This window comes from Spizellomyces punctatus, assembly GCF_000182565.1.
Source record: "Spizellomyces punctatus DAOM BR117 chromosome Unknown supercont1.16, whole genome shotgun sequence".
Taxonomy (NCBI): domain Eukaryota; kingdom Fungi; phylum Chytridiomycota; class Chytridiomycetes; order Spizellomycetales; family Spizellomycetaceae; genus Spizellomyces; species Spizellomyces punctatus.
The window spans coordinates 303462-331459 of NW_015971552.1; the positions used below are offsets into that span (position 1 = coordinate 303462).

Genomic DNA, 27998 nt, shown 5'->3' on the forward strand with positions numbered 1-27998 from the left:
TTGTGGTTTGCGCTTGTCATCAGTTATAGTTAGTCTCAAGTTTAACATGGTGAACCTGAATCAATCCTCATTTGCTCGGTCGTGTGGGCGAAACGGGCGGGGTTATTAACCTCGCTACGTCACCAATTTTTTAGCCTGTGGCACAGCATTATCTTGATATTCAAGTTCCGCTGTCTCTACCCTAGTTGCATCGTCTTGTCCAGCGATGAATTCCCTAATAGCTACTTCCATCTTCATCTTGGCTGTGTCAAGCGTGCTAAGTCATGCAAGAGCAGCGCAGCTGCCTCTTTTGAACGCAGTTGTGGAAGGTAACGACAAACGGTTTGGACGATTCCTTCATATTACGGACATGCACTTGGACCCGTAGGTACACACATTGTCACTATCGGAAAGAATTCGTCCATAAATTCCCTTCTACTGTAGCTACTACGAAGAAGGTGCACCGATAGCGACAAGTTGCCACGGAATAGCGGATGTTCTGATCGCACGGAAGAAACGACCACAAACCGACGCAACAGCAGGGAAATATGGGACTCCTGGAAGTGGCTGTGATTCCCCTCTATTACTCATCAATGAGACAATGAGATTCATTGCGGGAATATTGAACGCTGGGGACAAGTTGGATTTTGTTGTGTGGACTGGAGATTCTGCCAGGTAATCACGTGATCTAGTCGACTCCATTTCTCACCTCTCACCTTCGTCCTATTCATGAATATGAATAGGCACGATAGCGACTCGCGCATTGTACGAACGGAAGGAGAGATACAGGCGCTGAACGCTTTGGCGGTGGAGTTCCTGTTAGGAGCATTTCCGTCAGGGGGCGAGAAAGGGTCAATCCCGATCGTCCCGAACATTGGCAATAACGATATTTGGCCACACAACGACCTGATATACACACCATCTATTCCGAACCCGACGTTAGACTTTTATGCTACATTATGGAAACCATTCATACCCGCTGATCAGACTGAAGAGTTCCGGCGACATGGAAGCTTTGCTGTCGAGGTCGTTCCAAATGTTGTTGTTGCCTCAATCAATACCATGTACCTCAGTGATGGGAACAAGCAAGTTGATGACTGTAGGGCATCTAAAGATGATCCGCTGGCTGCTGGAGATGATGTTCTTCAATGGCTTGCAAATGTGCTGAATGGAGCGCGCCAGGGCGGAAAGGCAGTGTATATTGCCGGCCATGTACCACCCACCCCAATCAACTTTTATCCGAACTGCTACGAAAGCTTTTCCAAACTCATGATAGATTATACAGACGTTGTTGCTGGCCAGTTTTACGGTCATATGAACATTGGTAAGCGCGGGAGCCAGCATTCTTGAAAGCAAATGTGTGCGCTAACTCCCAATTCATGTGGATAGATCACTTCTTTTTCCCCACTCCAGCGAACGCTGTTGGTGAGGACTCAACATCGACTACCGAACAAGGGGCCATAGCGGAATCTCTGCGGGCGTATATGCCTTATTTTTCGGCTAGCTCTCTTGCCCCATTGACAGAGCCCCTTCCACCACATGCCGGAGGTACTGTAGGTACAACTATACCTAGCTGGCTCAATCTCTACTGCCATTACCTCATCAGACATTATACCGAACTGGTACATCAAGTCAAGAAGAATCCAGACCTGCGGGTACCACAGCCTGTCTTCGTGTCTCCCTCAGTGGTTCCGTCCTTCAATCCTTCCTTAAGAGTATTCGAATACCGGAAGAGCATGGGTGATGTTCAGTCTACTGTAGGCCATCTGATCGGGTACACCCAGTACTTTGCCGACATTGAGAAATGGAACAAGCGGAGCAAAATTGGGGATATGACTGTTCAAAAGGACGAATTCCCAGGATATATTTACGAGACAGAGTATCGTCCAGGATCCTTGTATGGTTTAGAGAAATTTGATGCTGAAGAATGGTTACGATTCGGCGGACGGATGGCAGGAATTGGAGCAGACAAAAATACAGCTGCCCAATTAAGGGAATTATATCTCGCTAATTTGGTAGTTAGACTGAAGGGGTTGAAGGTGCCGGTTTGAGGTTGCATGTGCCTGGCGTGAGACCGTTTGGCCAAGATAAACAGCAAGGTAGCTTTCGTCGCGGCCATGTATGTATCATTATGTATCATTCCTTTGCGTGTTCAGAATCATGGATAGCATATGTAAACAAGTTGAATAATATTGGGTTGCACGTAATGTTACGGCTCCTCATTAATGTTGATCATATTGCCGTTGATATATGTTTAAATGCAAATCTAACTAGATATGTGAATTTATGATACAAAGGGTCTCCCAGTTGGTGGCGGCGTTGGGAAATGCCGATACCAACAGCACAAAATGGCGTACAAACCAAAAAAGGTTGTCATTATTCCAATGATCATCATACAGACTGTCCCAACTTCAGTCTGCAACAACTGCTGCAATCCATCGGACATTGCATCTCCGCTTTGTTGCACAGGATGACTTAGGGCTTTGAACATCAGAACACCAACGAACAAAAAAATCCCTGCTCTGCCGGCATATCCGACATGGCCCGTGACCAGTATCACCCATTTTTCGTACTTGGTTTTGCATTTCTCCCAATTGATCTCATAGTGCCATTTTTTAGTTAATGCGTTCTGGAGCTGAATCGCACAAGCGATCGAGAAAGCTATTCCCATGAGGACCAACGCTGTTCGGCCAAGGGCACTGTCCCTCCAACAGTTTGGGTAACAACTTGGAGCAGAGTCACGATATCGCTGCAGAAGAACTTGCAGTAGGTACCCGGAATATCCTACATACACGCATCCTGACACAAACGGGGCCAGCCGAAAAGAAAAGAAGTTTTTAAACTTGGAGTAGTTCGCATCGCGGCCTTGGTACGTTGCGCATTCCCAGAAGCGCCAGATCGAGTAGCACCAGAGTGCTAATGGAAAAGATGAGATATGAGAGCTCTCAATGAGCAATGTGCGAAAGGTGAAGTGCTGAGGCATCCAACCGTACTTACCTATGAGGAGGATGAACAAGAAACTAGATCCGGCTGGGAAGGTACCAATGAGAATGAATGCACCCTAATAGGTGAACCAACTTGAGCCCATTATTTATCCTGTCAATTTGGCCTCTTATGCACGTACCTTTGGGCTTTCCCCATAGTCCTCATCGTTATGCAGCCTACTTGCACTTGCACATGTCATTCCACCAATGAACCCGTAAACAATGCCTTTGGCGGCAAAACCGAGCGTGCCCACAAAAGTCTCGAGCCGTATCCATCGCGGACTGACTCCATGTGGATGCCGTAGACGGTAAACGCAATAGCAACGAAGAGGACACCAGCGATAGATGCTGCAACGACTTCGGTCTTTGTCTGAAGGCGACGTTGACGGTTCAACATCGATCGTTATACTGGAGGAAGATGAGGTGGGGACAGGTGTGGGTTCTGGGGTTGCTGGATAACTCTCTTTGCTCATTTTTTTTGGCTATTATGGTGGCGGTTTATCTACAAAATAAAGTTTTAGCGTCGAGGAAAGGTTTGACAAACTATCAAAATACTAAGTGTGAAGAAACGCAGACGCTGACATCACAGGAACCGGCTATGTGAGTACGTAAGCAATTCCAACCTTTATGGGGAATTTTGGATTAACCTTACATGAGGGTTAACTTTTACACTATGCCCATCCGCCGGGCTTTCGAGGTCCTTCCTACGTATATGATTTGCGGTGCTGAGCAGTATGAGAAATCTTAGGGGAGGAGATTTCCAATCCTCAAAGGGAGGGGGAACGTTACTTGATGACATGACAGCTCGCACGAAGAGAATAATAGAGAATAATAACGAACCAATCTACTTGCAAACAAAGCAGCATACGGCAATGGTCGCTTTATCGATTGCAGTGCAACGCTTTGAGCTCGTTCAGGTCTGCTTTCAAGTAGTGTCATGGCAAGTGATGGATTGTCCAACTATGCCTCAATTGCTTAGTCGCACTCTTTCCGGTTGTAATGCGATTTTGATTTTTGTTGGCGGGTCCAAGAAAACCAACCATCTAGCTCCGACCCTTGTTCTGCCAACAACCTTTGACCATGATCTCGTCATTAGTCTGGGTGCGAAAAGGTGCTGCACAGCAAATTCCGGACCGGTACCGTCTTACAGACGAAGAGTTCTCAAGTCTAGCGGACAGGATCGGCGCCCAATTGGAAGATGCACGTGAAGGATTGGAGGACGCCAAAAATGTGGATGTGACTATGGACGACGATATTCCAGATCAGCAGAAAGTTCAGACCGCTGGAAATGAAATGGATGAGGAATTGGCAGAATATAACCTAGACACATACGACGATGATTCGGAACCTGAAGAAGAAAATTCGACAGCCATACCTCTCTTCAGTAAAATTCAAGGGTTAACGTACCACGGCAGCAATGACGAGGACCCATATGTCACAGTGAAAGATCAAGAAGATGAGAATGAAGAACTTCGTGAGATGGAGATCATGCCCGGCGATAACCTGCTTCTTGCTGCCAAAACCGAAGACGATATCTCGCATCTCGAAGTTTACCTGTACGAAGAGGAGGAAGACAATTTGTTCGTTCATCACGATATTATGCTTCCCAGCTTTCCTCTTTGCCTGGAATGGATGGATTTCAGGGTTGGGAAGAAGAAAGATTTGTCCACACCTGGAAACTATGTTGCCATTGGAACATTCGATCCTGAGGTAGAGATTTGGGATTTGGACATGGTCGACGCTGTGTACCCCGAATGTATCCTAGGCGGAACGTCGCAACCGGGCCTTGATGCGGGGGAAGGTGGAAAGAAGAAGAAGAAGAAGTTTGGTCCTGCCCGTGTGGCCAAAAAGGCCAATGCAGAGCGACATGTTGATGCTGTTATGAGCATCTCCTGGAACTCTTCGCATCGGAATCTCATTGCGACAGGCTCAGCGGATACTACAGTCAAGCTATGGGACCTTTCAGCTCCCGAGAAGGCTGTTAGAAGCTTCACGCAGCACAAAGACAAGGTCCAAGGTGTTGCTTGGAATAAGGGCGAGCCCACAGTATTGCTGACGGGTGGCTACGACAAACGGTGCTGTGCCTTCGATTCGCGTGCACCAACAGCCGTGACGGAGTGGAAGTTGAAAGCTGATGTTGAATGTATCAAGTGGGATCCTTTCCATCCTGAGAGATTCTTTGTAAGTCTGGGGCTGGAAGAATTATGATGGTTGTAGAATTCTAATGCTCTCACGTTCTTGCAGGTAAGTACGGAGGATGGACTGGTAAAATGCTTTGACGCCCGCCAAAGCGGCACCGCGCCGCTTTTCACGCTCCACGCCCACGATGCTGCTGTGTCTTCATTCGACGTTAGCCCAGTCATAGAGGGACTTCTGGTCACAGGCTCTACCGACAAAATGGTGAAAGTTTGGAACGTCAAAGATGCCAAGCCAAGCTGCCTGGTGTCGAGAGACTTGGATCTGGTACGTTTCCCATAGTTTCCCCAGTCAATGCTTATTGACGCTGATCCAATAATGGTTTTTACTATTGTAGGGCAAAATCTTTGCAGCCACCTTCTCCCCAGACTCTCCATATTGTGTCGCGGCGGCAGGAAGCAAAGGAAAAGTTTTGGTGTGGAATCTGGAAAATAACGCTGGTGTAAGACGAGCATTCGGTCCCACTCAGTTCAACGAAACCGCTGTCCAAGCAAATACGCCACGGAAAGAGATTACGGGAGTTGAGTCGGATCACGAGGGCGATGAGGACGAAGATGAGGAAGCCGTGGACGGGATGGCTATGGATGTGGACCAGGATCAGGACGAGGACGATGAAGATGAAGACGAAGATCATGTATGATAAGAGGTCTGTGATGATGGGGCGGCTATGGTAGAATGCATCGCTGAGTTCCTTGTAGATAGTCATAAGTACGATCATTGTTCGCATATACACAACCCAAGTATAATAGCATATTTACTATAAACAGAGTAAAATCAATAGCAGCTAGCCTAGTCTCATATAATACGGGAAGGATTCCCTCTACGACTTCGAGAGAAAGCCTCCCGCCCTCTGTGCAAATGCTTTATTTCTCCGTATCATGTCGGCAGCGCTGGCGCTTTCTCCGGAGAATGTCTGCCTGTGGAGATCTCTGAGAAAGCTCTCGCCCTGCGCTCCTCCAGCTCTTTCCAACCTCTTCATTCTTGCGTCCATGTCACGCGCATGCTCTTCTGCATCCTGTCTACGCTCTTCCTCAACGCGCTTAGTCCGCGCCGCGTCCCATTCCTGAGCATTATTCATCATCTCAGCTAACCGGCGTTCACGTTCGCTCTCTAAGGCCTTCTTCCGAGCCTCATACTCTGCATGAGCGGTACTTAGCACGGTATTCGTTTTGGACAGGCTTTCGGCAGATGGCGTTGGAGGTGATTGACGGGTATCATGCTGTTTGCCATCGGTAACAGGTGGACGTGGAGAAGGTGAAGAGCGCCGTCTTCGCGGCGACATATGGTTTGGTCGGCTGGACTCAGGAGGTGATCGAAACGATCTGCCGTCCCGTGGTTGGGAGCGTCTTCCACCACGTTCTCCCACAGGGGATGGTGATCGGAATGGTGACTTCCTTCTCGGCCGTTCTCTTGGCAATGATGGAGAACGGCGGGAGGGCCTTTCGATCGATCCGGAAGGAGATCGCCTCCACATTCTACTTCTTACTGGCGATGGAGAAGGTCGTGATGTTCTCTCTATGGATGCAGAGGGAGATGCCCTTCTGAATGTCCCTCTCCTCGCAGGTGAGGGGGAACGTCGCGAAAACCACCCGCCGGAAACCGAAGGAGAACGTCTTCTATATCGATTACGTTCTACGGACGAAGATCGTCTTGTCGAGCGCCCAAATGACCGAGAGCGGGATCGTCGGTTATGATGACCATTGCTTCGGCCGTTCTCTCGGCCGTGCACAGCAATGTCAACTTTCGTGCTTTTAGCAGCCCTACGCAGTTCAGTGTTTTGACTGGAATCACTATCGCTGTCTTCGTCCCTCACGCGCTTCTTTTTCTCTCTCTTGTGTTTTTTTTCTTTCTTGTCCTTCTTGCTTCCTCTGTCCTTTTTTCCAGACTTGGCCTCTTTTAGTTTTTTCAATTCAACGGGGTTGTTGAGGACAGCTTGCAACGACGCATGCTCGCGCTTTTTGATCGCTAGTAAGGGGTCCTCACGAATTTTTGCCTGCGTGTCACGCACGGTGTTTGCGGTAACCCCGTACACATTCGCTCGGTCGAATGAAGCGCTAGATTCGATCTCTTGAATAGTTTTCCCCTGCTCAACCAACTTGTCGACCCGCTTTTTACCGAGCAAGTATGCTTCTCGATCCTCATCGACTGCCTTGTTTCCACCTCCGGCTGAAGAATACATCCAGTCAAGTCTCTCCGTGCGTTTCTTGACTTTCCCGGCGGCCTCCGATAGCGCTTGGAGCTCCATCATTTGCCGTTCTTCGTTTTTCTCTTTCAGAAGTTGATCCATCTTCTTGCGCTCCTCCTCCGCTTCCCGTTCCTTTTTCCATACCTTCTCCTGGTTCCGAAGGGTTGCGGGATGCCATGATTTCTTCAAATTCTGGAAACAAAAAAAGGAAACGGATGAGCGACAGCTAGACTGTAAGGAAGCACCCGTCCTTACGCACCAAGTCTCCTCCTCCCATCTTGGCAAGTTACTGATTGTCACCAACCAGAGGCTGATGATTCAAGGGCAGGGACTCAAGGATCAGGTAGACGGGATGGTGTGGGACTATACCTTTGAGCACGCGCAGTCTTGTTGAACTTTCACTGCTGCTAAACCTTTCTGGTCACGTGCATTTGCATCCAGTTCATAGTGTGGAGGCGATTGAAAATGGCACTAGGACCCATTATTATCCGGATTAATCCGGTTAATCATATCGCATAATCAGAACCCCCCTCTATCGCTCAGATTGGTGTGGCATGTATTGTAATGTTTTTTTTTTTTTCTGCGGTGAGGCGCATGCCAAAGGTCTATAAAAGGGGGGCCTTTTCCCTCTTTCCTCTTTACCCATCCTCGACTCGAAGCATCTGCGCAACGCTCATTGCGACCCACACAACCTCATCGTGACTCGGTCAACCATGAGAATGCAGATGTGGTGGTGCCGAGGACCTCGCCCTCCCGACAGCAACAACGGACAGAACCAGCAGCAACCAGTTGGATCTGTTGACAAACTTACTATTATGTTGCCACATTTGTTGAGCTTGGTTGGTATGTACCGATGGCTTTTCTTGCATTTCTTGTCATCGGGTCACCTCGCTGACATGCAGTTTTTTTAGTCTCCAAGCCTTTGTCACTGAAAATCCACCAGCTTGTGACGCTGCCCAGTCGATTCGCTCCTGGATGCAAGAGTCTGGCTTCAATGCCATCAAGAGTTCTGGATCAAGGCCTAGTAGGGACCGTGTGTGGTGGTGGGCAATTATCCGGTTAGAACCAACCGTTACAGTATTGCGTGTATAATTGTCTAGTAGTAGCTTAGCTTTTCCGAACCGGTTGTCGCCGGTTTATTCCCTGGTGTAGTAGCTAGTGCCAGTTTCTGTCACCCCTACACTAAACTTGCCTCTCAATGGAACTTTGCCCGCATTGTTATTGAAGGCCACATCTGTACACATGTAAATATGAGGTTGAATAATACGATCTGGCGTAAGTTCAGGGCGGCGAGGAGGAAAACATGCATCGATTCTGTCCAGTGTGCTTGCCAATTGAACAAGTCGTAGTCGAGTGAGCATACTCACAGGCGTTACCAATGATTTACCAATAAGAGTTTCCTCCGAGAGCTATCTGCAGGTTAAAAAACCGATAACTTCTGCCGTCTATCTCTTGGAAAGCTGGTGCTCTTTTCCGTCCAATTTACAAACAGATGTGGAATTGAGTCATGATGACTAAGCCAGGCCACCATGCTGTCAGCTCTCAACAGTCACCCGCTCGAGTTTTACGCCAACATGGGCAACTTACTGGGAAAGGACAAATCAAAAGGGCCAAAGATAACTTCAAAGGACAAGGCCATTTTGGACCTGAAAATACAACGAGACAAACTACGACAATATCAAAAAAAGGTGGACGTTGGATACCATCGCGCCTTTCTCGAAATGTGTCAAATGGCAACTTTGAGTGAACGTTTCTCGCTCTGGCATCGTAGATTCAGGTCATTCTCTCCCGGGAAGTGGAAGTTGCGAAGCATCATCTTCGTTCTGGAGATCAAGGGCGAGCTTTATTGGCCCTCAAAAAGAAGAAGTACCAGGAGCACCTGCTGGCAGAAACCGATCAGCAGCTTCTCAACCTAGAACAATTGGTACTGATTTCTCAATACTCTACTCAAAGCCGTCAGCCACTCATCTAATTTTCATTGTACAGACGAGCCAGATTGAGTTTGCGCTGGTTGAACAAGATGTCGTCAAGGGACTCCAGCAAGGAAATGAAATTCTTAAACAAATACATCAAGAAATGTCATTGGATGCTGTTCAGAAGCTAATGGACGATACAGCTGATGCGATTGCCTATCAAGCGGTAATCTGCAATTTGAAATCTTTACCCCCAGTGGTAGGCTGACCTTTCGCCCACTTGCAATAGGAAATTGATGAGTTGATTAGTGGAAAAATATCTCCCGAGGATGAGGAGGAAATCATGGCACAGCTGGATGCATTAGAGGCAGAAGAGGTACTTCCGCCTTATTTTTTGCTTACTGTATCCGCTTGATCGTTTGGTTCATTGCCTCCATGGCATGCATTCAATTGCAGATAGCAGCAAGGTTGCCCGATGTCCCAGCGGCGAAAGGCAAGGGATCAGAAGCCACACAATCCGTTTCGGCTAATAAACTGCCCATTGATTTGAATGACCTCCCCCCAGTCCCTACAAAGGAGTTACCCAGGTTGGAAGAGCCAGACGAAGGTACGTCTCGACATTTCTGATAAATCTGGTGATAGAATGAGGTAGTTATTATTGACATTTTATAGCGGCGGAACATGCGAAGATATCCAAAATTGCTAAGGCGCGAGCTGAACCGAAATTGGAAGAGCCATTAATGGCATAGCGAGATCAAATCTCAATCTGTATTACACAACAAAAAAAAACCCCCCACGGCCACAGGCGAGCTGGTCTCGCGATTGATCGACAAAAGCCAACCAGCGCTTCATTTAGACCATAAATCATGTCCAATAGGCATTTCTTTTACTCGCTCGATCACTTCCAGAACGGTGCCAACTATGTCCTTTTGAATCTCCTCTACGGGTCTATCGGCATCTATCACTCTCCAAGTCGGGTCTTGTTCTTTCAGTTGCTTAAAACAACCGCGGACTTTTTCCTGGAACTCGATCTTCTCATACCTCTCCCCACCGAATCCACCCCTTGTTGCAGCAACTTCAATAGGTATCTCCATATAAATAACCAGGTCCGGCGTCAACAGGCCTTTATCTGGTCCCTTGCACCAGTTGAGATCTAGACCTTTGGCTGCAGTATAAGCGACACCCGAGTACGCGTATCTGTCGACAATAACTGTTGTGCCATTCAACAGAGCGTCTTCCAGCTCTTTCACAGCCTCCCATCGATTTGCGGAGAACAGTAAGTGTATCGCTTCGTCGCTTAATTCGGGTTCGCTAGTAGAACTCAGGTACGATGAAATAAGGGCGCCTGTGGTTGAGGTTCGGTCTGGAAAGCGGCGGAGGATGGACGGAATTTGGTGGGAAGAGAGGTTTTGCGTGAGGAGTGCAGTTTGAGTTGATTTTCCTGAACGGTCGACACCTTCAAAGACAATTAAAGCGCCGCGCCGACGCGGCATATTTGCCAGCATGCTGAATGGGTGTTGGTAAGTAGAAAACAACGCGTCGTCCGTTGTGGTCCATGCCCGTCCGACTCTGACTCACGTCCGTCCTTCCCAATTCCTGCGAGTGCCAAATCTTTGCACGATATCGTGCTATTTGTATTGCCAGACTCTTCTTATTTTCAAATTGAATCTGCCTAGCTCGACTGTGGAAGGCTTGCTCCACCATTGCCTGCCAGCGCCGTGAGAGTACCGGTGTATTTCAAGTCAAAGCTCAATCACCTGGAAGGCTGCACCTTGCCTTTCGGCTGCTTGCGCACTTGCTCCGGCAAAAGCGTGATGGAGGAGGACATTGACATGTTCGACTATGGTGGAACCTTGGGCGGCCTCCGTGACGGGGAACCAGACCTTGGCGGTAAGCACACAGCGCGGATGCTGTTTCCCGGTCACCCTTTACGGTTCTATGACATTGGAAATATAGGCAAGGTCTTGCCGGAGCATGATCGATCGAACTCGTCGACATCGTCGTTCTCGAGCACCATATCTGCAAATAATTCCATGCGCAGGCCAACCTCACTGAACCAGTTTGCGGAATGCCAGCCGGAGCTACAAATTACTTCTCCGAATCTTGTACAGTTACTGAAAGATGAGATGACAGCATACTATAGAGGTCAGGGTAGCCATAGAAATGATGTTGGAGTAAGTGGTGACGATAACGGTGTAGGAGCCTAGTAGATCGCACATAATCGCCCTAACCGGAGAGGATACGCATAATAGGTGATTCGGACCAACATACCGTTGCACCCCGCTGGGTATGTTGGCTACTTTGAGGTAGAGGTTTTGGATGCCGGGGAAAGAGGGTACAGATGCGGTGACTTGAGAAAGTCTGATAAGGATCATCCATACTAAATGAGGACCGCTGCGATACTCCCAGCTGCGTCTCTATTGGCCTCTCGCACAGTGAATCTTCGGCTAATAAGCATGCTGGATCGGATTCAAGGTATTCTACCAAATACTAGTAATGGTTTTGAAACCTGGATGCTAGCATGCGGAACGTTGAAACGAAATTGTAGGTCTTGGAGCTGGCTTGGAGCTGAAGCCCGTCGACTTCACGACTCGCGGCGGTGGGCCTTGATGATGATGTACTCTTTTCAACCTAGCTTCTAACCCGCAATTAACGTCTTTGCTCAGAGACCCATACGCAGCGGGTGTGAAGATTAAAAGCAAAGATGTGATGGGATGCGGATACCACTTCGAAAAGGGTGTCATTTTCTTTACACTGAACGGACGATCACTAGGTGATTCAAATTCGCGCTGGAGTATGTGAATTATTGTCTAATCAGCGCACATTCTGTAAGGTGTGGCGTTCCAGGATGCTAAAGGTGATCTCTTTCCTACAGTCGGCTTGCACAGCCCCGGAGAATGTGTAAGACTTAATTTCGGGGGAAGGCCCTTTGATTTTGATATTTGCGCGTACATTGAGGTAGTCTACGGTGTTAAGACGATTTGACAAGCTGAGGGCTAAAGACACGTAAAGGAGGAAAAACGCTCTAACATGCAGCGAATCCGTGCGCTACCATTGTCGAATCAAGATACTGACTGGATAATACAGTCCTACCTTTTGCATTGTGGTTACGCAGAAACGTTCGAAACGCTTTGTGGATCCCAACCTCCTCCAGGTATAGTATCTCTCATGCTACCCTTCATTTCAGTAAGGGCGAACCTTCTTATATGTTGCAGGGCAAGGCCAACTTCTCGAAATGCTGGAGATTCGGAAGGGTAAACACTATTTTACATCGCGTGGCAAGGGTCATTCTAATATACTTCATAATTAGCCATCCGACGCTTGATACTGACAGGAGATATCGCAGCAGCACAGGCATTGACGCACCTTCATTTTCCCTCAGTTCTGGATCCCGGTGGAGGTTCGCGCAATGTGCGACTCCGCTTGTTTTGTGAATGTCAACAATTTGTTGAGCTCGTGAGAAAAGGGGCGCAAGAGGATGAACTCATTAGTACGATGCAGACTAATCTCGGAACATTTTATCGCGGCGACGTAGAAGGGTGCCACTTGGATGACGAATTGCATAAGATGTTACAGGTGCGGTGATAACACAAAGTATGTGATCACCCTTGTATGTGAACGGCATAAACACCTGCATCAGGCAGTAGTTTCGTTAATCGCCTATGACAATCCTTCGGCTGCGCCGCAGCAAGAGCTACTTGACGAGAGGCAACGGGAGGTGGTAGCAGACATGTTGAATGACGCAATCATTGGTATGATCGTTTTGCTTTATGTGGTTTTAATGGGGGTAGGGTTAGATTTCATGACGGCTCAATTGCTGCTTGTGGTCTGACACCCTTTCTGCAAATCACTCTCCCTCTCTCTCTCTCGCTCTTGCCACATGGATCACATTTCCTTAGCCTCAATGAGTAACCCGCCACCCTCTCTTAACTTGGACCTCCTCCTGCGTCAGCTTGTTTTGGTCCGCAGTCGCTTGCGCGTTTTCCAAGATGGAGTCGATTCCCGGAGCATCGGAAAAGGTCATTACAGTCCTAGGAGAGGGACGGAAGGAGGCGAAGAACTTCGGCCCTCGTCTGCTTATTCGAGAGCAGGGCTAGAGTTGGCGGATATCACGGCGGAAGTTGTTGCGTAGAAACAGGTCAACCGTATCACAATGACGGGTAGAAAGTGTATGATTCTTGTGGTTCTTTGCATGGAATATCTTCCTTGCGATTAGCTTTACACGGCGGATTCTAATACGTGTGTTTTCTTTGTACATATTATCAAATAAAAGAGCATTACATGGCACGCTTTATTATTGTACCGCACCTCGGAGACGTCCTTCACCTGGTGACGCTTGACTCTACAAACAGGCGCGAAACATTGTTGGACTACTCAAAAGAGACATCGAACCAGGATGTGGCCCTCACCATCATTGTTTGTTGATGCCCTCGCACTAGCCGCCATTCCCTCAATCTCAGGCCAGTCGGGCAGCCAGTCTGAGTCAAAAGGGACCCTGGTTGCATCAAATAACTCAATAAACTGTTGATCCATTGATCGGGACTTCGGATGTGAAAACCGACGATATTCATCAAATATGGAAGTATGGGACCAGTGTTGTAGTTTGCGGAGGCAGCCTACAAGACAACCAGTTCGGTGCTACGATACGGTTGCATATGTATATCAGTGAGTGCAAGGTGAAAGTGATCAGTTTTAAACCACTTTTACCTTTCCTTTGTTGCAGTGGATGAGTACTGTGATTACCACGCAAATATAGAGAAGAAGGGGGAAGACAATGTAAGCAAAGGATCGTGCGTGTCGCTCAACAACGGAGGCATCCCATGAGGCGACCCGCACATGGATGATTTCGTCGGTCTAGAATTAACCTTTAATACCGAAGATCTCTGAAAGACTGAATGAAAATAATCCCTACCCAGTATCACCGATAATGCAGCACATATTGTGTCTTCTGGTATATCTACAAAGGGTTCCTTCGGCCAGTTGAATTAACTCAACGTCGCTTTAAGACGAATCCGAAGAATGTCTCGTTCGTAGGTGTGCTCCTTACCTTATTGCCCGCCACGCCGAATTGAAATAATTTTATCTTATTCTCTTCCATAAACTTTTTATTCTGATCGGGATATTCTTCAAGGATAAGTGTTCTTCAGCAATAAAAACGCTATCAGTAGTAGAACACTTGCGGGTCCAGTCGTGTGACATTCTCCACCTACAATATAGACTTCAACCCAAGCTTCTTCAAAAAAGAGAAATTCTTTTTCTTTGGAAAAGCGCTCCGGTACACTCCTTTCGTCACCATATTGAAGTTCTCGGTGGGATACAGCTCTTCATCGGCTAAGTCTTCCCCACCCCCGGACTTGGTGCTGGAGTCTCCAAAGGACGCGATAGTTGCGCTTGTTGGTGCGTCTGCTGGTTTTGACTGTGCTGAGGACGGTGGCTGAGAGGTTGGGGCAACTGACCGTGGAGGTGAGGGATTTGTTACAGAAGTGGGAGGCGGTGTCGACGACGGAATCGATACAGAGTGTGAGGGAGAAGGCCGGGTGTTTATTGGTGCGGGATGCGGACCGTGATGGTGTCTTTGGGGAACCGACATTATCGAAGGTGGAAATCTATGGCAAACGCATGAAGATGGAAAGGCAGGCTCCAAGCGGACACTCATCTCTGTGGTTTGACATGGTTGGAATGCAACATCGCAAACTACTGTACAGTACCATGGCACACTTGTAAAAATAAATTAAGTCTATTTCGCAGAATAAACACTGCTAGTCAGTTATCAATGTGCATGGATCAACTCCAAGACTCCTTGCCCACCCGTAGTCTATCTACGTTTCCTCCCAGAAAGTACGGCCTAAGCTTTTCGGGTATACGTAATTGGCCATCTTCTAGTTGATGCGTTTCCAGCAGAGCAATGATGAGACGGGGGACGGCACACGCTGTTCCATTAATTGTGTGCACAAAGTCAGTGGTGTTTGGGGATGGGGAAGAGACGAAGTGGCGAATGTTGAGCCTGCGTGTTTGGTAGTCAGTGCAGTTGGAAGCACTGGAGATCTGCAAGAAGGATTGTTTTTCAGTTACAATACGAGTTATGGGTTGCAAAAAGGCCATTTGTACCTCTCCCCACGCCTTCCGCCCAGGCATCCATGCTTCCATGTCATATTTCTGATACGCAGGCGCTCCAAGATCATGAGTAGGCATGTTAAGAATCCTGAAGCAGAGCTCCAAATCTTCAAATATTTCCTTCTGGATGTCCACCATCTCTTTCAGAGCATTATCACTTTCACCTTTTGCTGTAATACTAAACATTTCAACCTTTGTAAACTGATGTACCCGGTACAAGCCTCTATTTGTGGCACCAGCCTGTCCTTCAGCCCGAAAGGATTTGCCTAAGGCTACCATTTTAATCGGCAGCTTCTCAGACAAAACGATTTCGTTGGCGTACATGGCTGCTAATGGAAACTCGGCCGTCGCAGACAAACACAGTTGCATTGGATCGCGTCGTGCGTTGAAAGGCAGACGGGCCTCGCTTGCTGCATGGGGTTCAATATAGTAAGTTTGGGGGTCTTCTGTTCTTGGATTAAAACCGCATGCTTCAAGGACCTCATGTCGGATAAGATCTGGTGTTGTCACCGGTACGAACCCGCGGGCTATACATCTGTCGATAGCGTACCGGGTCAAAGCCATTTCCAGGAGCGCACCGGCATTACGAAGGTAATAGAAACTTGATCCTGTAGCTTTCCCAGCGCGTTCGAAATCCACCATGTCATGTAACGACGCCAGCTCCATATGGTCCCGCAAGGGAGCACCTGAGTCAAACACAGCCGCTCGAGGACTACCGACTGTGTCAACCAGCCCCGCTTTCGATTCATCGCCTATAGGTACCGATGGATGCGTGTCGTTCGGTATATGCCGCGCTTCTTCGTACAGAGCTGCTTGCATATTTGCCACCTGCTCTTCTTTCTCAGCAACCAACTTCTTTAAAGTCTTCCCCTCCTCCGCCAGCTGATTCTTGCGATTCAACGCCTCAACCACGTCATCTTTCCGTTGCTTTTTTAAGATACCCACGATTGCGGCCATCTCCGTTGCAATCTTGTTCCTTCGCCTTCTCAACTCTGCCAATTCAAAGTCTGCCGTAACGAACTTATCGTAAAGAGACACTACCCGCGATACATCCAAGTCCAAGACGTTTCGGTTTATGGCATTTTGTTGTATGTAGGCAGCGTTCTCACGGATATAGCGATAATTGAGATGCGGATTGAACTGGCGAGCAGACACCTGAGGTCCTGGGACATCGGTCGAATTTCGGCTGGCAGGCCGGACACCAGTAGAGAATGGGCGCGCTATAAGACAGAAGGTATAAGTTAGTACCGAAGATGAAGAGAACATGGGAGTATATACCTCTCCATAATATCACCCGTCGGAGTGCGAACATTTGGCTACCCTTACGGGGGGACAGCATTGCAACGTTCAAATGCAGCTTTGCTCCAAAAGGGTTGTTTCGTTGAATGAGTCATGACAGACGCTATCATGGCAACCAGCGTCCGAACGCGATCCTGACGTAAAGTTATCGGACTTCCTTCCAAAAGTACCACTAGGTCTTTTTTTCATCATAATCATAGAACCCATAGCACCATAATGGAGTAAAAGACAATACTGTACCAATTCTGAAAATCCTCCTGCATTCGTCTCCTTTGCAGAGATACAGCCCGAAAGAACACTTCAAAATCCTTGCGCCTGTGTACAGCGGTTCCGGGGGCGAACGATCCCCTAGCCAAGACTATAATAGCGGCACCCATAAACCCCTCGTTCGGAGCCGACTACGATACGTGTAATTGCTGGGATATCTAAAATGGGTACGTTTAGGTTGCTAATCATTATTGGCGGACCTTGATCCACGGCTCCTGGAACAAACAGAAACGGTCACCCCATGGACCCCAGATGCCACGGAACTGTTAATCTTTATTTCGACATGTCTCAACCGAGACTTGCCAATTGTTTCAGTAGAGTAGTGGTTGTACGCAATGGCACCGATTGTTCACTCCTGAACATGGTGTGTGCTTGCTTGTACACATCCTTTTTGCACACGTCGACAAACTGCTGTCTAAGCGCCAGAAGGGCTGAAGTCCTGTTTAAGACGATGGCTATCTACAGCAGAATGACTGTATAGGACAATAGCAAAATCTATCACACGCAGTCCTCCTCAAGCCGAACTAACAGCAGACATTCATAGTCTGTTTTGTAACTGCATAGACATCAGTCTACGTAGTTGAACGAGATTGTCCCCGGATCATCTTAGAAGTCAAGTTTAAACTGGAATATCCCTTGAGGCCCTTGAAGACGGCAGTATATAAAACCTGCTATGTACAGATGTTGCGTACAAGCATAGTCACTTTGGATACTGTACGTTTCAATTCATGTCCGTCGTCTCCCCATACTTGAAAAGACGGCCAGCCCGACAATGTAAGCAAACATGCTGAGCTGCACGCAAGCAAAATATTTTATACCGGAACGAGCATCGTTTCAGTAATTCTAGTATTCAGTCTATAACACGTCCATCCAACTAAATATGGGATGCTTCCATAAAAATGGTGTTATCCATGAACCGCTAACGCCCATTTCCTGCCTCTCTCGCGTAACGCTCTGTTGGCGACACCACCTATGCCGTAGGCCGGAAATATTCTACCCACGCGCGCCAGAGCAGTTCCCAAATACTCTCTTTTAATAAAATTCAATCGCGAAATTAAGGTAGCTGTTCCCGTTGGTCTATTGTAAAGATCCATGCCAAGAAGGTGCATAGGACAGCTCACAAACTGGACAGCACACGGAGTGACTAATTGAGAGAGGGTGTCCGCTGTCACCTTGCCTACTCCCACTTGTAATTGCAATCGCTGGGACACAATGGACGGAAGATTGAACGAGGCGTAGATAGTCAGACTGTCTCTGGCGGTATATAAAAGGTTGCTCGACCATGGCACACGGCGGTTTTGTGCGGTATGAGACGCAAACAATCGAGTAAAGTACATATCCTTAAGAACCGAAGATACGACATTTGTTGTGGATGCTGCCAGAAACTTTGGAAAGAACCAATCGATATTCCATCGATGCTCACAAAGACATTCCACAACGTTGGCAACACAGTATGTGGACGAATAAACTCCCCATACGAGGATAAATGGCATCTAAACAATTACGGTCACTCAATATATATATTTGACTGCATCATTTAGTGCCGCTGATTGTTACACACCTGTCTGAGGAATTGCGTCGGATGCAGAAACAGGCTTTTGAATCCCGAAACGATACCTCGCACGAGAGGTTCCCTTCCACTTGCATTAGCAAAAATAGATTTATCTATTATCGAAATAAACGGAGCAACAAGAAAGGCTGCACTGATGGCGCAGGCGCTCTCTGCCAGGAGTAGCCGGGACATCGTTCGTGAATCCAACCGACCAGGGGGTTCAAGGATTGGTTTGGCGACAGACAAGGGAGGACATTGAAATGGGAGGTTGTCACCACTAGCAGGCAGCAGATTGCTAGAGAATACCGGGTCTGTTCCCGCCGGGCACGGTGAAGGTGATGGCATAGATTCTCCTCGACCCTCGTAAAGTTGCTGACCTCAAAGCACTGACTGACTGGTACGAAGCTCTGGCTGATTCCACATGTACTTCTATAGACGTTTCCTGCAGAGAGCTTGAAGTGTCCCCCTCAACCTAACTAGAACTCCCACCGCTCCCTATGGTGAACTGGAGGTCGGGATGGCGGAGAGTGTGCATTGCAGGAGGCTTAGATGAGATAAGATCATTCGGGTATTTTGAGAGTTGAGGAATTCCATGGTATCGGTTGTACTGTAGTTGTATCACATAAGCAAATCCCTCGGATTGCATCAGCGGCCACCGCTCGACACACACTCTTATCCTGCTTCGCATCTTGCCTGAAACTACACGAGTTAAGGCTCAGCATGACAGCAGCTATGCAGCGTTCGTTTTCAAGCGAGCTCCATGACCTGGGCATTCCTACCGTCGATGTCAAAACGCTTGCGACTCGCATCAAAGAGCAGGATGCAACTATTAACTCCCTCCGTGAACAGCTCAAAAATTCCGAGTCTGAATGCTCCCGTCTCAGAAGCATCAATAAAATCTTGCGGGATAGACTAGCCCTTGTGGTGACACTCCAGGATCAGTTGCGGGGCACGTTAAAAGCCTATGATGAAATTTCTGAACGTGTACAAGAGCATCTGCGATTAACGCAGCAACTGCAGAGTCTTGTCGATATTACCACAGGCAACGTCCAAACCGCCTTTCAGACAATTCCCACCATTGCAGATTTGGATAAAATGGTCGAAGGTGTGACCGAAGCCACACCTGTCGTAAGGACGTTGACCGGTAGTCCACGAAGACGAAACACTGGTGTGACTGCAATTCCTCCTCCCACGATTGATTCAGTCATTTCCTTATTGTCAATATTCCCTTTGTTTGCCGAGTTCCCCAGAGAAGTACTGGTCAGGCTCGCGCAATCCTCCTATGAGGTAACCTGGGGGAGGAGCAACCTTAATCTTGCATCATCCACACTGATATTTACTGGCCCAGATGAGGCGGAGTCCAGGTCAGAATATCATCACCAAAGGCGAAATGGGTGCTGAGATATTTTTTCTTGAGGAGGGCCAGGTGAACGTCATGGCCACTCTTTCAGATGGGCAAGGTGAAAGTGCGCGTCTTTTTGTATGTTCTGAGTAGACGTGATGCTGTCCCACAAGAGTTTTCTGAGCCATGCGCAAAATGTTAGATATCCCGCTTGCAACACTGACTGCTAAAGCCTTTTTTGGTGAATTGGGAGTGTGTAAGTAACCTTATATGACATGGTATTGTATGCGGAACTCTGGTTAATTCGCTAGTATGGTAGTGTTTGGCAATCCCCGCACGGCCAGCGTGCAAACAAAGACAGACTGCGTACTTGTCGCTGTGACAAAGCAAAAGATTGATGAAGTTCTGCAAACATACCCGGAACTGCAATTGAAACTCCGCGCATTTGCTGATGATCGGGTGAAATGGTGTGACACCCGCTCATACAAGGCCGGATTCGGAGGGGAGTTCATTACCAATATTGCGCGAAAAGACGTCAGCAAGGTAAAGACCATTAATTCTCACATGATATGCACTGAAGTTTTGCCCATGTGCTAACTCTTTGGTACCCTCATCCCAGCTTCCCATATTCAGTGATGCATCCGACGAATTCATTGAACAGCTTGGCAAGCGCTTAACTCCCGAGATTTTTCCCGCGGCTGCCACCATTATCGCCAAAGGGGACGATTCTGATTGTATCTTCTTTATTGTTCGTGGTTCCGTCCAAGTTCTGGACGCAAACAGCAACGAGATTCATGCCGAAATGTCTGCGGGCTCCTTTTTTGGAGAGCTTGGAGTTGTCCTCAACGTACAACGTACAGCCAGCATCAAAGCAAAGGAGGAATGCTACCTCCTAAAGCTTACCAAAGCGAGCTTGACTGAGGTCCAGGACTTGTACCCAGCGATGAAGCAGAAGATTCAAGATGCAGTAGACGAGCGGTACGCTCTTTACAAAACTCGTACTCAAATAACCAACAAGGCACCGGAGCAGTTCCATATGGAAGTTGGACATCAGCAATTGACCAAAGTGAGTCACCGCTTCGATTTACAAACGCAGGAGCTGGCATTTATAAGCAGTATCCGATCACAGCTATCAATTTTCCAGGATATAGATGATAACATTGTGAGCGAACTGGCGCTCCTCATGAGTCAGAAATCTTGGAAAGGCGGTGAATATATCATCAAGTGCGGAGATCAAGCAAACAGGTGAATTGGGACTATGTGATCTAGGAGAATAGATAGTTCCTCCAAACTTACTTGGTTCACCACGACAGCATGTTCTTCCTTGCATCGGGCGAAGTGGATGTCATTGGTGAATTTGGGGAACAGATTGACAGCGCAAAGGGTCCGGACGCGTGGTTCGGCGAGGTAGGCCTGCTTCAAGATGTCCCGCGCACGGCAAGCGTTCGGGCTCGCACGGACTGTTCAACCTTCTTATTGCGGAAGGAGGACTTCATGGCATCACTTCGGAAGCACCCAAGCATTGCTTCCCGGATTGAAGAGACTGCAAGGGAGAGGTTACAAGCTCATTTAATGAGGAGTATTCTAGCTTGAGGACTACTCCCTACTGCGGAATGTTGATGTCCATTGCTTTGTTGCTTTGTTGCTTTCCTTATTTTTTTTTGCCGAACAGAGAAAAATACTGCCACATTTTGGGGACCATTTGGTTTTACTATTGTCCGCAATCGCAGATGACGTGGTTCCAGAAAAAATCAAGCATCTATTATAATACTCGCTTCTTGTCACGTATAGCCGGGTCGATGTCATATTTACAGGGAGAATAAGGGAATAATGGAGCGGGTTGAGTAACAACGTGATTATGTTGCATCACTACCCCTTCATGAGCGTGACGCCGGCCCCCAGCGGCACATCTCGCGGAAACTACGACCACGCCACAAGACGACATGCAGCTTATCAGAAAGAAATACGACAGACAACTGGGCCGACGCTGTTAAGCTCGTAATGCTGACAATCGAGCTGCCATCGATTCCAGATCCTCTTCCTGCGCCTGTGGTTGTTGATCCTAGTGGTAACATGAGAAAGCATGACGATGAGGTGTCATATTCCGTATGCCAGACGATAGAAGAGACCAAAATACCTCCAATGGAGCTCCGACCGCTCCAGGTGCTTCTCCGAGCATTCCTAAAAAACAAAACGAATTAAGTCATCCGGTTGCGTCTACTCTGAGATAGAGGGAATCATTACCATCAGTAAGCTCGAAAAGAACTTTGCTCACTTCGTCCTCAGCCTCTTCCTCTATTCCTTCCTCATCTCCCATTTCTATACTGTCCTGCATCATCTCTTCAATGATTCCGGCCTGCCAGAACAAGTCCTTAGTACACGCAGTCGCAGATACATAGAATGTGAAAATCCGACCTTCATCATCTCTGCCCCCATCTCAGACATTATGGAAGATATCTCAGGAAGCTTTACGAGATTGTTTACGAGTTTCATAACATCTGTGCTCTTTTGGAGTGTACCAGAAATTTTCATCGTCGCTGTTTTTTGACGATGTTATCACTCTTAGTATAGCGCGTAGCCCAATACAGATAGTGAGTCCCATACCTAGCTGCTGCTGCATATGCATTGTCAAAGAATTCAATTGCGCCTTTGAGGTGTAGAGTCGGTCCCGTGCCTTTCTACTCCTTACGATCTCTTTTGCCAACAATTTACATGAGGTGGTGTCATTTCGCTTCGCTGCCTGTTTGAGTGCTCGTTTTACTTTTGCTTCCTCAGCATCGATGCCACGCATGCTCTTTTCAAGTTCACGTTCTTGCGCACGGACTGTTTGGCGCCATTTTTTAACCTGGGGTGGGCTGGTTGGGTGAGGAAAGAATCGGCGGACGCACCACATCAAGTGCAAACCTGTTCCTCGGGTGATAACCTCTTTCCTATTAACATTTGCATTACGGAGGCCATCTTTGCGGTTGAAGCTGGCTCAGTTGGTCTGGGAGATGTGTACGGGATGAGACACGAAGACGGCTGCTGGCTGGGATACTTGTGTGGCACGTGGTATATGTGGCGGGGCAATTACCAAAGCAGATCGGATGTTTTACGTGATGTGAACGACCAATCTTGGAACACCAAAGCTTTCGAACGATCCGAAATCTAGCACAAAATGTCAGCTAAACCCAGTACTGCTGCTTCCAAAATCAATTGGGCCTCTGTGACTCAAAAACTGCGTCCTGAAACCGCTCAAAAACTCAATGCCTTCCGTCGGCAGCATACAGAATTGGTCAAAGAAGTGATGACACTTCAAGAGCAGCTGCAAAGATATTCCATCGACTTTGATTATTACTCTCGCGTTCTGAAAAACAAGAAAGTTGTCCTTGAAGCCAAACGTGCAATCGAAAACATGAAACCACTACCCGCCTTTGATGTTGAAAGTCTGTTGAAAATGATCGACGACGAGAAGAAGAAGGCCCTGGAGAGTGCCAAAAAAACCGAAGAAAAAGTTGGAAATGAAGTCAGTGAGCTGCGGAAAATGATGGACGACATCGAACACATGCGGGCTCCCGAGCAATTGATAGTGGATGATGTCTTTGCGGCGTATCCGCAAGATCTGGACGCAGTGGTAGCAAAGATGGCAAAGAGAGGTCAGTGGAGAATGCCAGGATATTATGAAAGGTAGGCACAAAATTTTGCTGTCAGAGCCACTGGGCATTTCTGAATCCATGAGATTGAAGGTTTGGCGAGTTCACGATCGGATTCTAGCTTCAAGAATCAAAATTGTATTTGTAAGTACTTATCACGCGATCTTGTGCCTGCTTTTCCATGCATTCTGCAGAATCCTTGATAAATGTATATATTACAGTATGTACGAGCTGAGTGCTCTCTTCTATCACCGCCAGGTTACCAAGACCTCATCGGTGCGGTATCTGTACACACGTTGACTCATAAGCAGCCTGAAGCAATATAAATATGCAACTTTCTCTCACCTTTGCGTACACCATGTGTCTTCCAGCGGTGTCACATGGCCAGTCTTGAACATCAATATGCCAGCCTGGGCGATCATAAGCCCATTATCTATACAAAATCTGCGACAAACTATCAGCTTGTCTCTGTCCGCCAGACGGACTCATCTTAACCCACCGTTCGTCTGTTGCAAAGAGATAGCCCCCACGTTGGGCCACCATCTTGCCCATCATATCCTGTAGCCGCTCATTGCCTGCACAAAAGAAATTCGACTGTTTACCATAAATGTTCAAAGACAGGGTATTTTCATAGTAATACCTACATCCCACGCCGCCAACAATCAACACTTCCGATGACCCGATGTGCGCCATAGCGCGCTCCGTAATTTCCACCAACATAGCAAACACGGTTTCTTGCAATGAAAAGCATAGATCCTCAGCGGTGCACTTTCCAGTCTTGAGATGAGTGGTAGATAGGGTTTCGATATATGAAAGGATACCAGAGAATGAAACATCCATCCCCTTAACCGCATACGGAAGTTCAAAAAACTTCTTGCCCCTGTCCTGAAGGTCACAAGGTGCGTAGCAGAACCCATGAACTGTAGAGGAACCTACCGTTTGGCACCCTGCTCGATGTTATAACCAGGACTGGGATCATTTGGAAGATTGAGGATTCGCGCAAATCTATCTAAGCAATTTCCCACAGCAATGTCAATCGTTTCTCCAAATATCCGATATCTGTCCTTAGGATTTCAGTACCATTGTCCATTTAAATACATCCCGATTTCTCGCACTGACCGATGTTCTGCGTACGCAATAACTTGAGTATTGCCTCCGCTCACGTAGAGAACCACCGGATTTTTTGCGCCAGTTATCATCCTGCCCATTTCAATGTGTCCGATGCAGTGATTAACAGCCACAAGGGGCTTTCCCCACAAAAGTGATAAGGTTCTTGCAGCTATCGCTACCGAAACCAATGGCGCCCCCATTCCCGGTCCTGGTTCATGAGTAAATTGAGAGGTTCAACCTTAAACCTTACAGGGTGTCGCACGAGTTCCACCAACCCTTTGTAAAACATATGCAGTCAACATCGGATGGTTTGAGACTCGCTTTCTCGAGGGCTTGCTTTGTGAGAGGTATTACGTGCGCACGATGATGTACCGCTGTATCACGAGGGAGGAAACCTTGACCTGGTGGGGTAATGTAGGTATGTCGAACGTTTGCGAGCACCTCGACTTTTCCGTCAGGCGTGTGCTTGATAATTCCAACCCCAATCTTGTTGGCAGATCCCTCTTTGGACATGTGAGATTCAGCTTTTCCCAGTAAAAGCTTGCTACGTCACTATCACTCACCAAAACCAATTGCGATCATTGTTGGACGACCCAAGATTTGGCTCCAGTTGCATACTCCGTCCTTGGACCATCCTTGTTGGCATGGCAACAGATCACCTTCTTGTCTCTGAAGATGCGTTGAAGCAAAACCGTAAAACTGACCGTGGGCTTTAAAAAGGCAGTTGCTGGAACCATTGTGCTTCTCACCCGTTCATTTCCGTCAATCTGCCAAATATCTGCGTTCGGAAAGTTTAGGTTTTACTTTCGTCGTTGTATGTAGGCCCCAACCCTGCTCCAGATACGTGGGGGTCGTTGCTAAAATTAGTTTAATGAAATCCATCCGTCAATCCCCCAAACAGTCAGCCGTGGTAGGGAGCTACCTCCATCTTCATTCCCAGGTTTATCCCGATGCTTCACTCGATAAGTATATCAGGGGGAAGCCCTGACCTTCCACTATACAAGTCGACCGTGGGATACTCCTCTGAGAAGTACAGGCAGAATGATCTTGTTGGCCTGGTCAAGCGATACATTCGCTCGATTGTAAACGATAAATCGACCAGGAAGGTCTTTTTTTTCTTGTTGTTGAACATATCATTTACTGGAGTGGAGTTCTTATATGGATGGTGGACGCATTCGTTGGGCCTGACGGCGGATGCGGTGCATATGCTTTTTGACTCGACGGCACTCATTTTCTCGCTGGTGGCAAGTGTGATTGCCAAATGGGAGCCAAACGATAGGTTTACCTATGGGTACGTTGGAATTTAAGCTGTCTCTTTACGGCGGAGAAATTTCTCTGCGCATCATCTGCTGGCAGGCAGGAGAGGCGATCTAATGCGTGCCGGGTTTCCTTGCTTTTTGGCAGTTACGGAAGGGTGGAGACGATGACGGGATTTGTCAACGCACTAGCTCTGCTTTTCGCGAGCTGGAACATTATCTGGGAATCGTTTGAGCGCTTCTTTGATCCTACAGAGATTGAATCGGGTCAGCTATTAGTGGTGTCAGTCTTGGGGTTGCTGGTCAACCTTGGTAAGTCTTAATGATATCGGATGATTATGAACATTATTTTGTATTGCTGTTCATTAACATTGTTGTTGAATCATCAGTCGGAATTTTCGCCTTCGATCATGGGCATGTACATGGGCACGACCACGGACATTCGCACGGACATGGCCATGATCACACACACTCGCACGCAAATTCGCATTCGCATAGTCATTGGAATGGAAGCAACGGGCACCACGACCATCACCACGAGCATGACCATCAACATCATAACCATGATCACGGTCACGATCATGGTCACGGTCATCACCACCATCACGGTCATGCGCATTCGCACGGTCACTCTCACGGGCACTCCCATGGGGGTGGTCATAATCATTTGATGCACGGTACTGTGATATTTGAGAGACCAGTGGCCCTCAACTATCTTACTGATTAAACAAGCAAATTCTTCACCATAGGGATGTTTCTTCACATTTTATCCGATACCCTAGGTTCGGTTGGTGTGATCATCTCTTCGATTCTCATACGGCTTTACGGTGGGTGCGTCGTTTTCTGTCTCTTCAACGTTTGTTCTCTATCTAAAATCAGATCTTCTCCGCTCAGGCTGGCAGTGGACCGATCCTCTGTGTTCTCTATTCATTGCTATACTGACAATCATTAGTCTGTGGCCGCTTCTGAAGAGTTCTGGTGCAACTCTCTTGCAGCGAGTACCAGAAGGCATAGAATGCAGTTTGGCGGAAGCATACAGAAAGGTATGAATACCATAACTGCTCTATTTACTTTGGATAGGCTTCTCAATCTTGTGGCCCATGTTCATTTCAGGTGAATTCAATCGAAGGAGTAGTGAGCTTTTCTCAACCGCACTTTTGGGAAGTATCCCAAGGGAACAACGTTGGAACAATAAAAGTACAGATGCGTCACGATCTTGGTGACGAGGAGAAGCTTCGCTTGCAGGTTGCGAGCGTTTTTCAGGAGATTGGGGTACGAAATTTGGTGGTGCAGATCGAGAAGACGGCACCGGTGGTAATGGGCGTAGGATCATATGTGGGCTAGTGATATAGATGAATTCTATGGAGAAGTGAGGATGATAGAACTTTTTTGGATGTAATGCGGTGCGCGCTTGATTATCTCAAATTTATTTATTACTATACTATATGGGTAACGATGTAGACTAAAAACATCGAGACTATGCCATGATGTTCTCCTCTTCCTTGTCGCGACTTTCTCTGTAAGCAGAGAAAGCCTTGGCCAGAAAAGCGTCAAATTCGCTTCGAATCGCTTCTGGCTCGTTGTCAAGGGTGGTCGAGATGATTGGGATGCGTGAGAGAGGCATTCCTGAGCTGAACCGGAGCTTCGCACTTTTCTGGGGGCCATTGTGTGCGAAGATAACCATCTGGCGCTCATTAAGGGTCGGAAAGAGCTTGCATCTGTCACAAAGAGCATCATAAGTGAGAAGACCATGTCGCAGAATTTCAGAGTGATACAAACAATGTGTCTAGCTCTCGCTCCTGCCTCAACTCTGGGGACGTCACCAAGATGACACAGTTTGCAGTGGACGAGAAAACCGGCCAGCAAGGATGGAATCTAGGATCTCCACTACAGTCCCATAGCTCGCAGGCAATCGTATGCTCCTTTCCCCCGTCTGGACGTATTTGTCGATCAAACTCTAATATCCTAACTGGGTATTATTGAGCTGTCGTAGTCCGGTGACACTGCTATTTAAATGGTACCTGACACCCTGTGTTGGGTGGTAATCTGTTGTGTGAAGACTTTCTGTCAGCTCCGCAATGTGATTGCTTATCGCTGTTTTGCCGGTTCTTGGTGGACCGACGACGAAAATTATGAGTTTGGTTGTCATTGTGAAAGTGGAGGGCAGTT

The 27998-nt window shown here is 47.6% G+C and overlaps 16 protein-coding genes across 18 annotated transcripts; 7 read left to right on the plus strand and 9 right to left on the minus strand.

Annotated features, from left to right (window-relative positions):
- Nucleotides 1–205: 205 nt before the first annotated feature.
- SPPG_07547 (uncharacterized protein) lies at nucleotides 206–2030 on the plus strand (the record flags this gene model as incomplete). The annotated part of the gene is made up of 4 exons (XM_016755713.1): nucleotides 206–363; nucleotides 424–654; nucleotides 723–1303; nucleotides 1369–2030. 4 exons carry the CDS (start codon nucleotides 206–208, stop codon nucleotides 2028–2030), a joined length of 1632 nt encoding a protein of 543 aa, XP_016605197.1.
- A 133-nt stretch (nucleotides 2031–2163) lies between these two features.
- SPPG_07548 (uncharacterized protein) lies at nucleotides 2164–3881 on the minus strand. Its single transcript, XM_016755714.1, has 5 exons — nucleotides 3753–3881; nucleotides 3616–3688; nucleotides 3104–3559; nucleotides 2977–3040; nucleotides 2164–2895 (listed from the first exon to the last, which is right to left on the minus strand). The coding sequence occupies exons 3-5, from the start codon at nucleotides 3434–3436 to the stop codon at nucleotides 2264–2266; spliced, it is 1029 nt and encodes a 342-aa protein (XP_016605198.1). The 5' UTR covers nucleotides 3437–3559; nucleotides 3616–3688; nucleotides 3753–3881; the 3' UTR covers nucleotides 2164–2263.
- Nucleotides 3882–4025: 144 nt separating this feature from the next.
- Nucleotides 4026–5942, plus strand: SPPG_07549 (rRNA-processing protein PWP1). Its single transcript, XM_016755715.1, has 3 exons — nucleotides 4026–5144; nucleotides 5208–5426; nucleotides 5497–5942. The coding sequence occupies exons 1-3, from the start codon at nucleotides 4044–4046 to the stop codon at nucleotides 5797–5799; spliced, it is 1623 nt and encodes a 540-aa protein (XP_016605199.1). The 5' UTR covers nucleotides 4026–4043; the 3' UTR covers nucleotides 5800–5942.
- On the minus strand, nucleotides 5851–7718 carry SPPG_07550 (U2-type spliceosomal complex subunit CWC25). The gene is made up of 2 exons (XM_016755716.1): nucleotides 7604–7718; nucleotides 5851–7536 (listed from the first exon to the last, which is right to left on the minus strand). The coding sequence occupies exons 1-2, from the start codon at nucleotides 7619–7621 to the stop codon at nucleotides 5980–5982; spliced, it is 1575 nt and encodes a 524-aa protein (XP_016605200.1). The 5' UTR covers nucleotides 7622–7718; the 3' UTR covers nucleotides 5851–5979.
- Nucleotides 7719–8873: 1155 nt separating this feature from the next.
- On the plus strand, nucleotides 8874–10154 carry SPPG_07551 (ESCRT-III subunit protein VPS20; the record flags this gene model as incomplete). Its single annotated transcript, XM_016755717.1, has 6 exons — nucleotides 8874–9032; nucleotides 9116–9268; nucleotides 9331–9483; nucleotides 9547–9633; nucleotides 9714–9864; nucleotides 9930–10154. The coding sequence occupies 6 exons, from the start codon at nucleotides 8874–8876 to the stop codon at nucleotides 10004–10006; spliced, it is 780 nt and encodes a 259-aa protein (XP_016605201.1). The 3' UTR covers nucleotides 10007–10154.
- Nucleotides 9894–10784, minus strand: SPPG_07552 (thymidylate kinase). Its single transcript, XM_016755718.1, has one exon. The coding sequence runs from the start codon at nucleotides 10760–10762 to the stop codon at nucleotides 10106–10108; it is 657 nt and encodes a 218-aa protein (XP_016605202.1). The 5' UTR covers nucleotides 10763–10784; the 3' UTR covers nucleotides 9894–10105.
- On the plus strand, nucleotides 10459–13545 carry SPPG_07553 (uncharacterized protein). The gene is made up of 13 exons (XM_016755719.1): nucleotides 10459–10533; nucleotides 10598–11147; nucleotides 11214–11431; nucleotides 11510–11592; nucleotides 11667–11732; nucleotides 11806–11856; nucleotides 11924–12030; nucleotides 12091–12215; nucleotides 12270–12411; nucleotides 12473–12511; nucleotides 12568–12833; nucleotides 12898–13009; nucleotides 13157–13545. The coding sequence occupies exons 2-13, from the start codon at nucleotides 11072–11074 to the stop codon at nucleotides 13387–13389; spliced, it is 1518 nt and encodes a 505-aa protein (XP_016605203.1). The 5' UTR covers nucleotides 10459–10533; nucleotides 10598–11071; the 3' UTR covers nucleotides 13390–13545.
- SPPG_07554 lies at nucleotides 13194–14885 on the minus strand (the record flags this gene model as incomplete). Of its 2 annotated transcripts, XM_016755721.1 has the most annotated exons (7): nucleotides 13552–13599; nucleotides 13667–13873; nucleotides 13965–13990; nucleotides 14094–14111; nucleotides 14170–14227; nucleotides 14305–14398; nucleotides 14468–14847. In XM_016755721.1, the coding sequence occupies 7 exons, from the start codon at nucleotides 14845–14847 to the stop codon at nucleotides 13552–13554; spliced, it is 831 nt and encodes a 276-aa protein (XP_016605205.1). The 2 variants fall into 2 exon arrangements, with proteins under 2 accessions (XP_016605204.1, XP_016605205.1); XM_016755720.1 differs by having other exon boundaries at nucleotides 13194–13599; nucleotides 13667–13895; nucleotides 13965–14111; nucleotides 14468–14885.
- An 82-nt stretch (nucleotides 14886–14967) lies between these two features.
- SPPG_07555 (serine-tRNA ligase) lies at nucleotides 14968–16726 on the minus strand. The gene is made up of 3 exons (XM_016755722.1): nucleotides 16650–16726; nucleotides 15366–16591; nucleotides 14968–15302 (listed from the first exon to the last, which is right to left on the minus strand). The coding sequence occupies exons 1-3, from the start codon at nucleotides 16708–16710 to the stop codon at nucleotides 15042–15044; spliced, it is 1548 nt and encodes a 515-aa protein (XP_016605206.1). The 5' UTR covers nucleotides 16711–16726; the 3' UTR covers nucleotides 14968–15041.
- Nucleotides 16727–17724: 998 nt separating this feature from the next.
- SPPG_09478 (uncharacterized protein) lies at nucleotides 17725–19049 on the minus strand. The gene is made up of 2 exons (XM_016757645.1): nucleotides 18499–19049; nucleotides 17725–18430 (listed from the first exon to the last, which is right to left on the minus strand). The coding sequence occupies exons 1-2, from the start codon at nucleotides 18832–18834 to the stop codon at nucleotides 17843–17845; spliced, it is 924 nt and encodes a 307-aa protein (XP_016605207.1). The 5' UTR covers nucleotides 18835–19049; the 3' UTR covers nucleotides 17725–17842.
- A 119-nt stretch (nucleotides 19050–19168) lies between these two features.
- Nucleotides 19169–21520, plus strand: SPPG_07556. Of its 2 annotated transcripts, none has more exons than XM_016755724.1 (7): nucleotides 19169–19776; nucleotides 19838–19955; nucleotides 20034–20087; nucleotides 20151–20374; nucleotides 20451–20897; nucleotides 20961–21076; nucleotides 21145–21520. In XM_016755724.1, the coding sequence occupies exons 1-7, from the start codon at nucleotides 19210–19212 to the stop codon at nucleotides 21422–21424; spliced, it is 1806 nt and encodes a 601-aa protein (XP_016605209.1). In that variant the 5' UTR covers nucleotides 19169–19209; the 3' UTR covers nucleotides 21425–21520. The 2 variants fall into 2 exon arrangements, with proteins under 2 accessions (XP_016605209.1, XP_016605208.1); XM_016755723.1 differs by having other exon boundaries at nucleotides 19838–19949.
- Nucleotides 21475–23435, minus strand: SPPG_07557 (ESCRT-III subunit protein VPS24). The gene is made up of 6 exons (XM_016755725.1): nucleotides 22736–23435; nucleotides 22436–22676; nucleotides 22247–22368; nucleotides 22076–22187; nucleotides 21969–22012; nucleotides 21475–21893 (listed from the first exon to the last, which is right to left on the minus strand). Exons 1-6 carry the CDS (start codon nucleotides 22787–22789, stop codon nucleotides 21822–21824), a joined length of 645 nt encoding a protein of 214 aa, XP_016605210.1. The 5' UTR covers nucleotides 22790–23435; the 3' UTR covers nucleotides 21475–21821.
- Nucleotides 22976–23607, plus strand: SPPG_07558 (uncharacterized protein). The gene is made up of 2 exons (XM_016755726.1): nucleotides 22976–23497; nucleotides 23557–23607. The coding sequence occupies exons 1-2, from the start codon at nucleotides 22989–22991 to the stop codon at nucleotides 23582–23584; spliced, it is 537 nt and encodes a 178-aa protein (XP_016605211.1). The 5' UTR covers nucleotides 22976–22988; the 3' UTR covers nucleotides 23585–23607.
- Nucleotides 23477–25158, minus strand: SPPG_07559 (glycoprotease/Kae1 family metallohydrolase). Its single transcript, XM_016755727.1, has 8 exons — nucleotides 25137–25158; nucleotides 24849–25076; nucleotides 24583–24781; nucleotides 24400–24522; nucleotides 24108–24343; nucleotides 23963–24038; nucleotides 23809–23907; nucleotides 23477–23748 (listed from the first exon to the last, which is right to left on the minus strand). The coding sequence occupies exons 1-8, from the start codon at nucleotides 25153–25155 to the stop codon at nucleotides 23712–23714; spliced, it is 1017 nt and encodes a 338-aa protein (XP_016605212.1). The 5' UTR covers nucleotides 25156–25158; the 3' UTR covers nucleotides 23477–23711.
- Nucleotides 25159–25270: 112 nt separating this feature from the next.
- On the plus strand, nucleotides 25271–27316 carry SPPG_07560 (cation diffusion facilitator family transporter). Its single transcript, XM_016755728.1, has 7 exons — nucleotides 25271–25387; nucleotides 25475–25864; nucleotides 25978–26141; nucleotides 26219–26506; nucleotides 26579–26656; nucleotides 26724–26872; nucleotides 26943–27316. The coding sequence occupies exons 2-7, from the start codon at nucleotides 25524–25526 to the stop codon at nucleotides 27171–27173; spliced, it is 1251 nt and encodes a 416-aa protein (XP_016605213.1). The 5' UTR covers nucleotides 25271–25387; nucleotides 25475–25523; the 3' UTR covers nucleotides 27174–27316.
- SPPG_07561 (uncharacterized protein) lies at nucleotides 27307–27978 on the minus strand (the record flags this gene model as incomplete). Its single annotated transcript, XM_016755729.1, has 3 exons — nucleotides 27307–27547; nucleotides 27609–27794; nucleotides 27851–27978. The coding sequence occupies 3 exons, from the start codon at nucleotides 27976–27978 to the stop codon at nucleotides 27307–27309; spliced, it is 555 nt and encodes a 184-aa protein (XP_016605214.1).
- Between the last annotated feature and the right edge of the window lie 20 nt (nucleotides 27979–27998).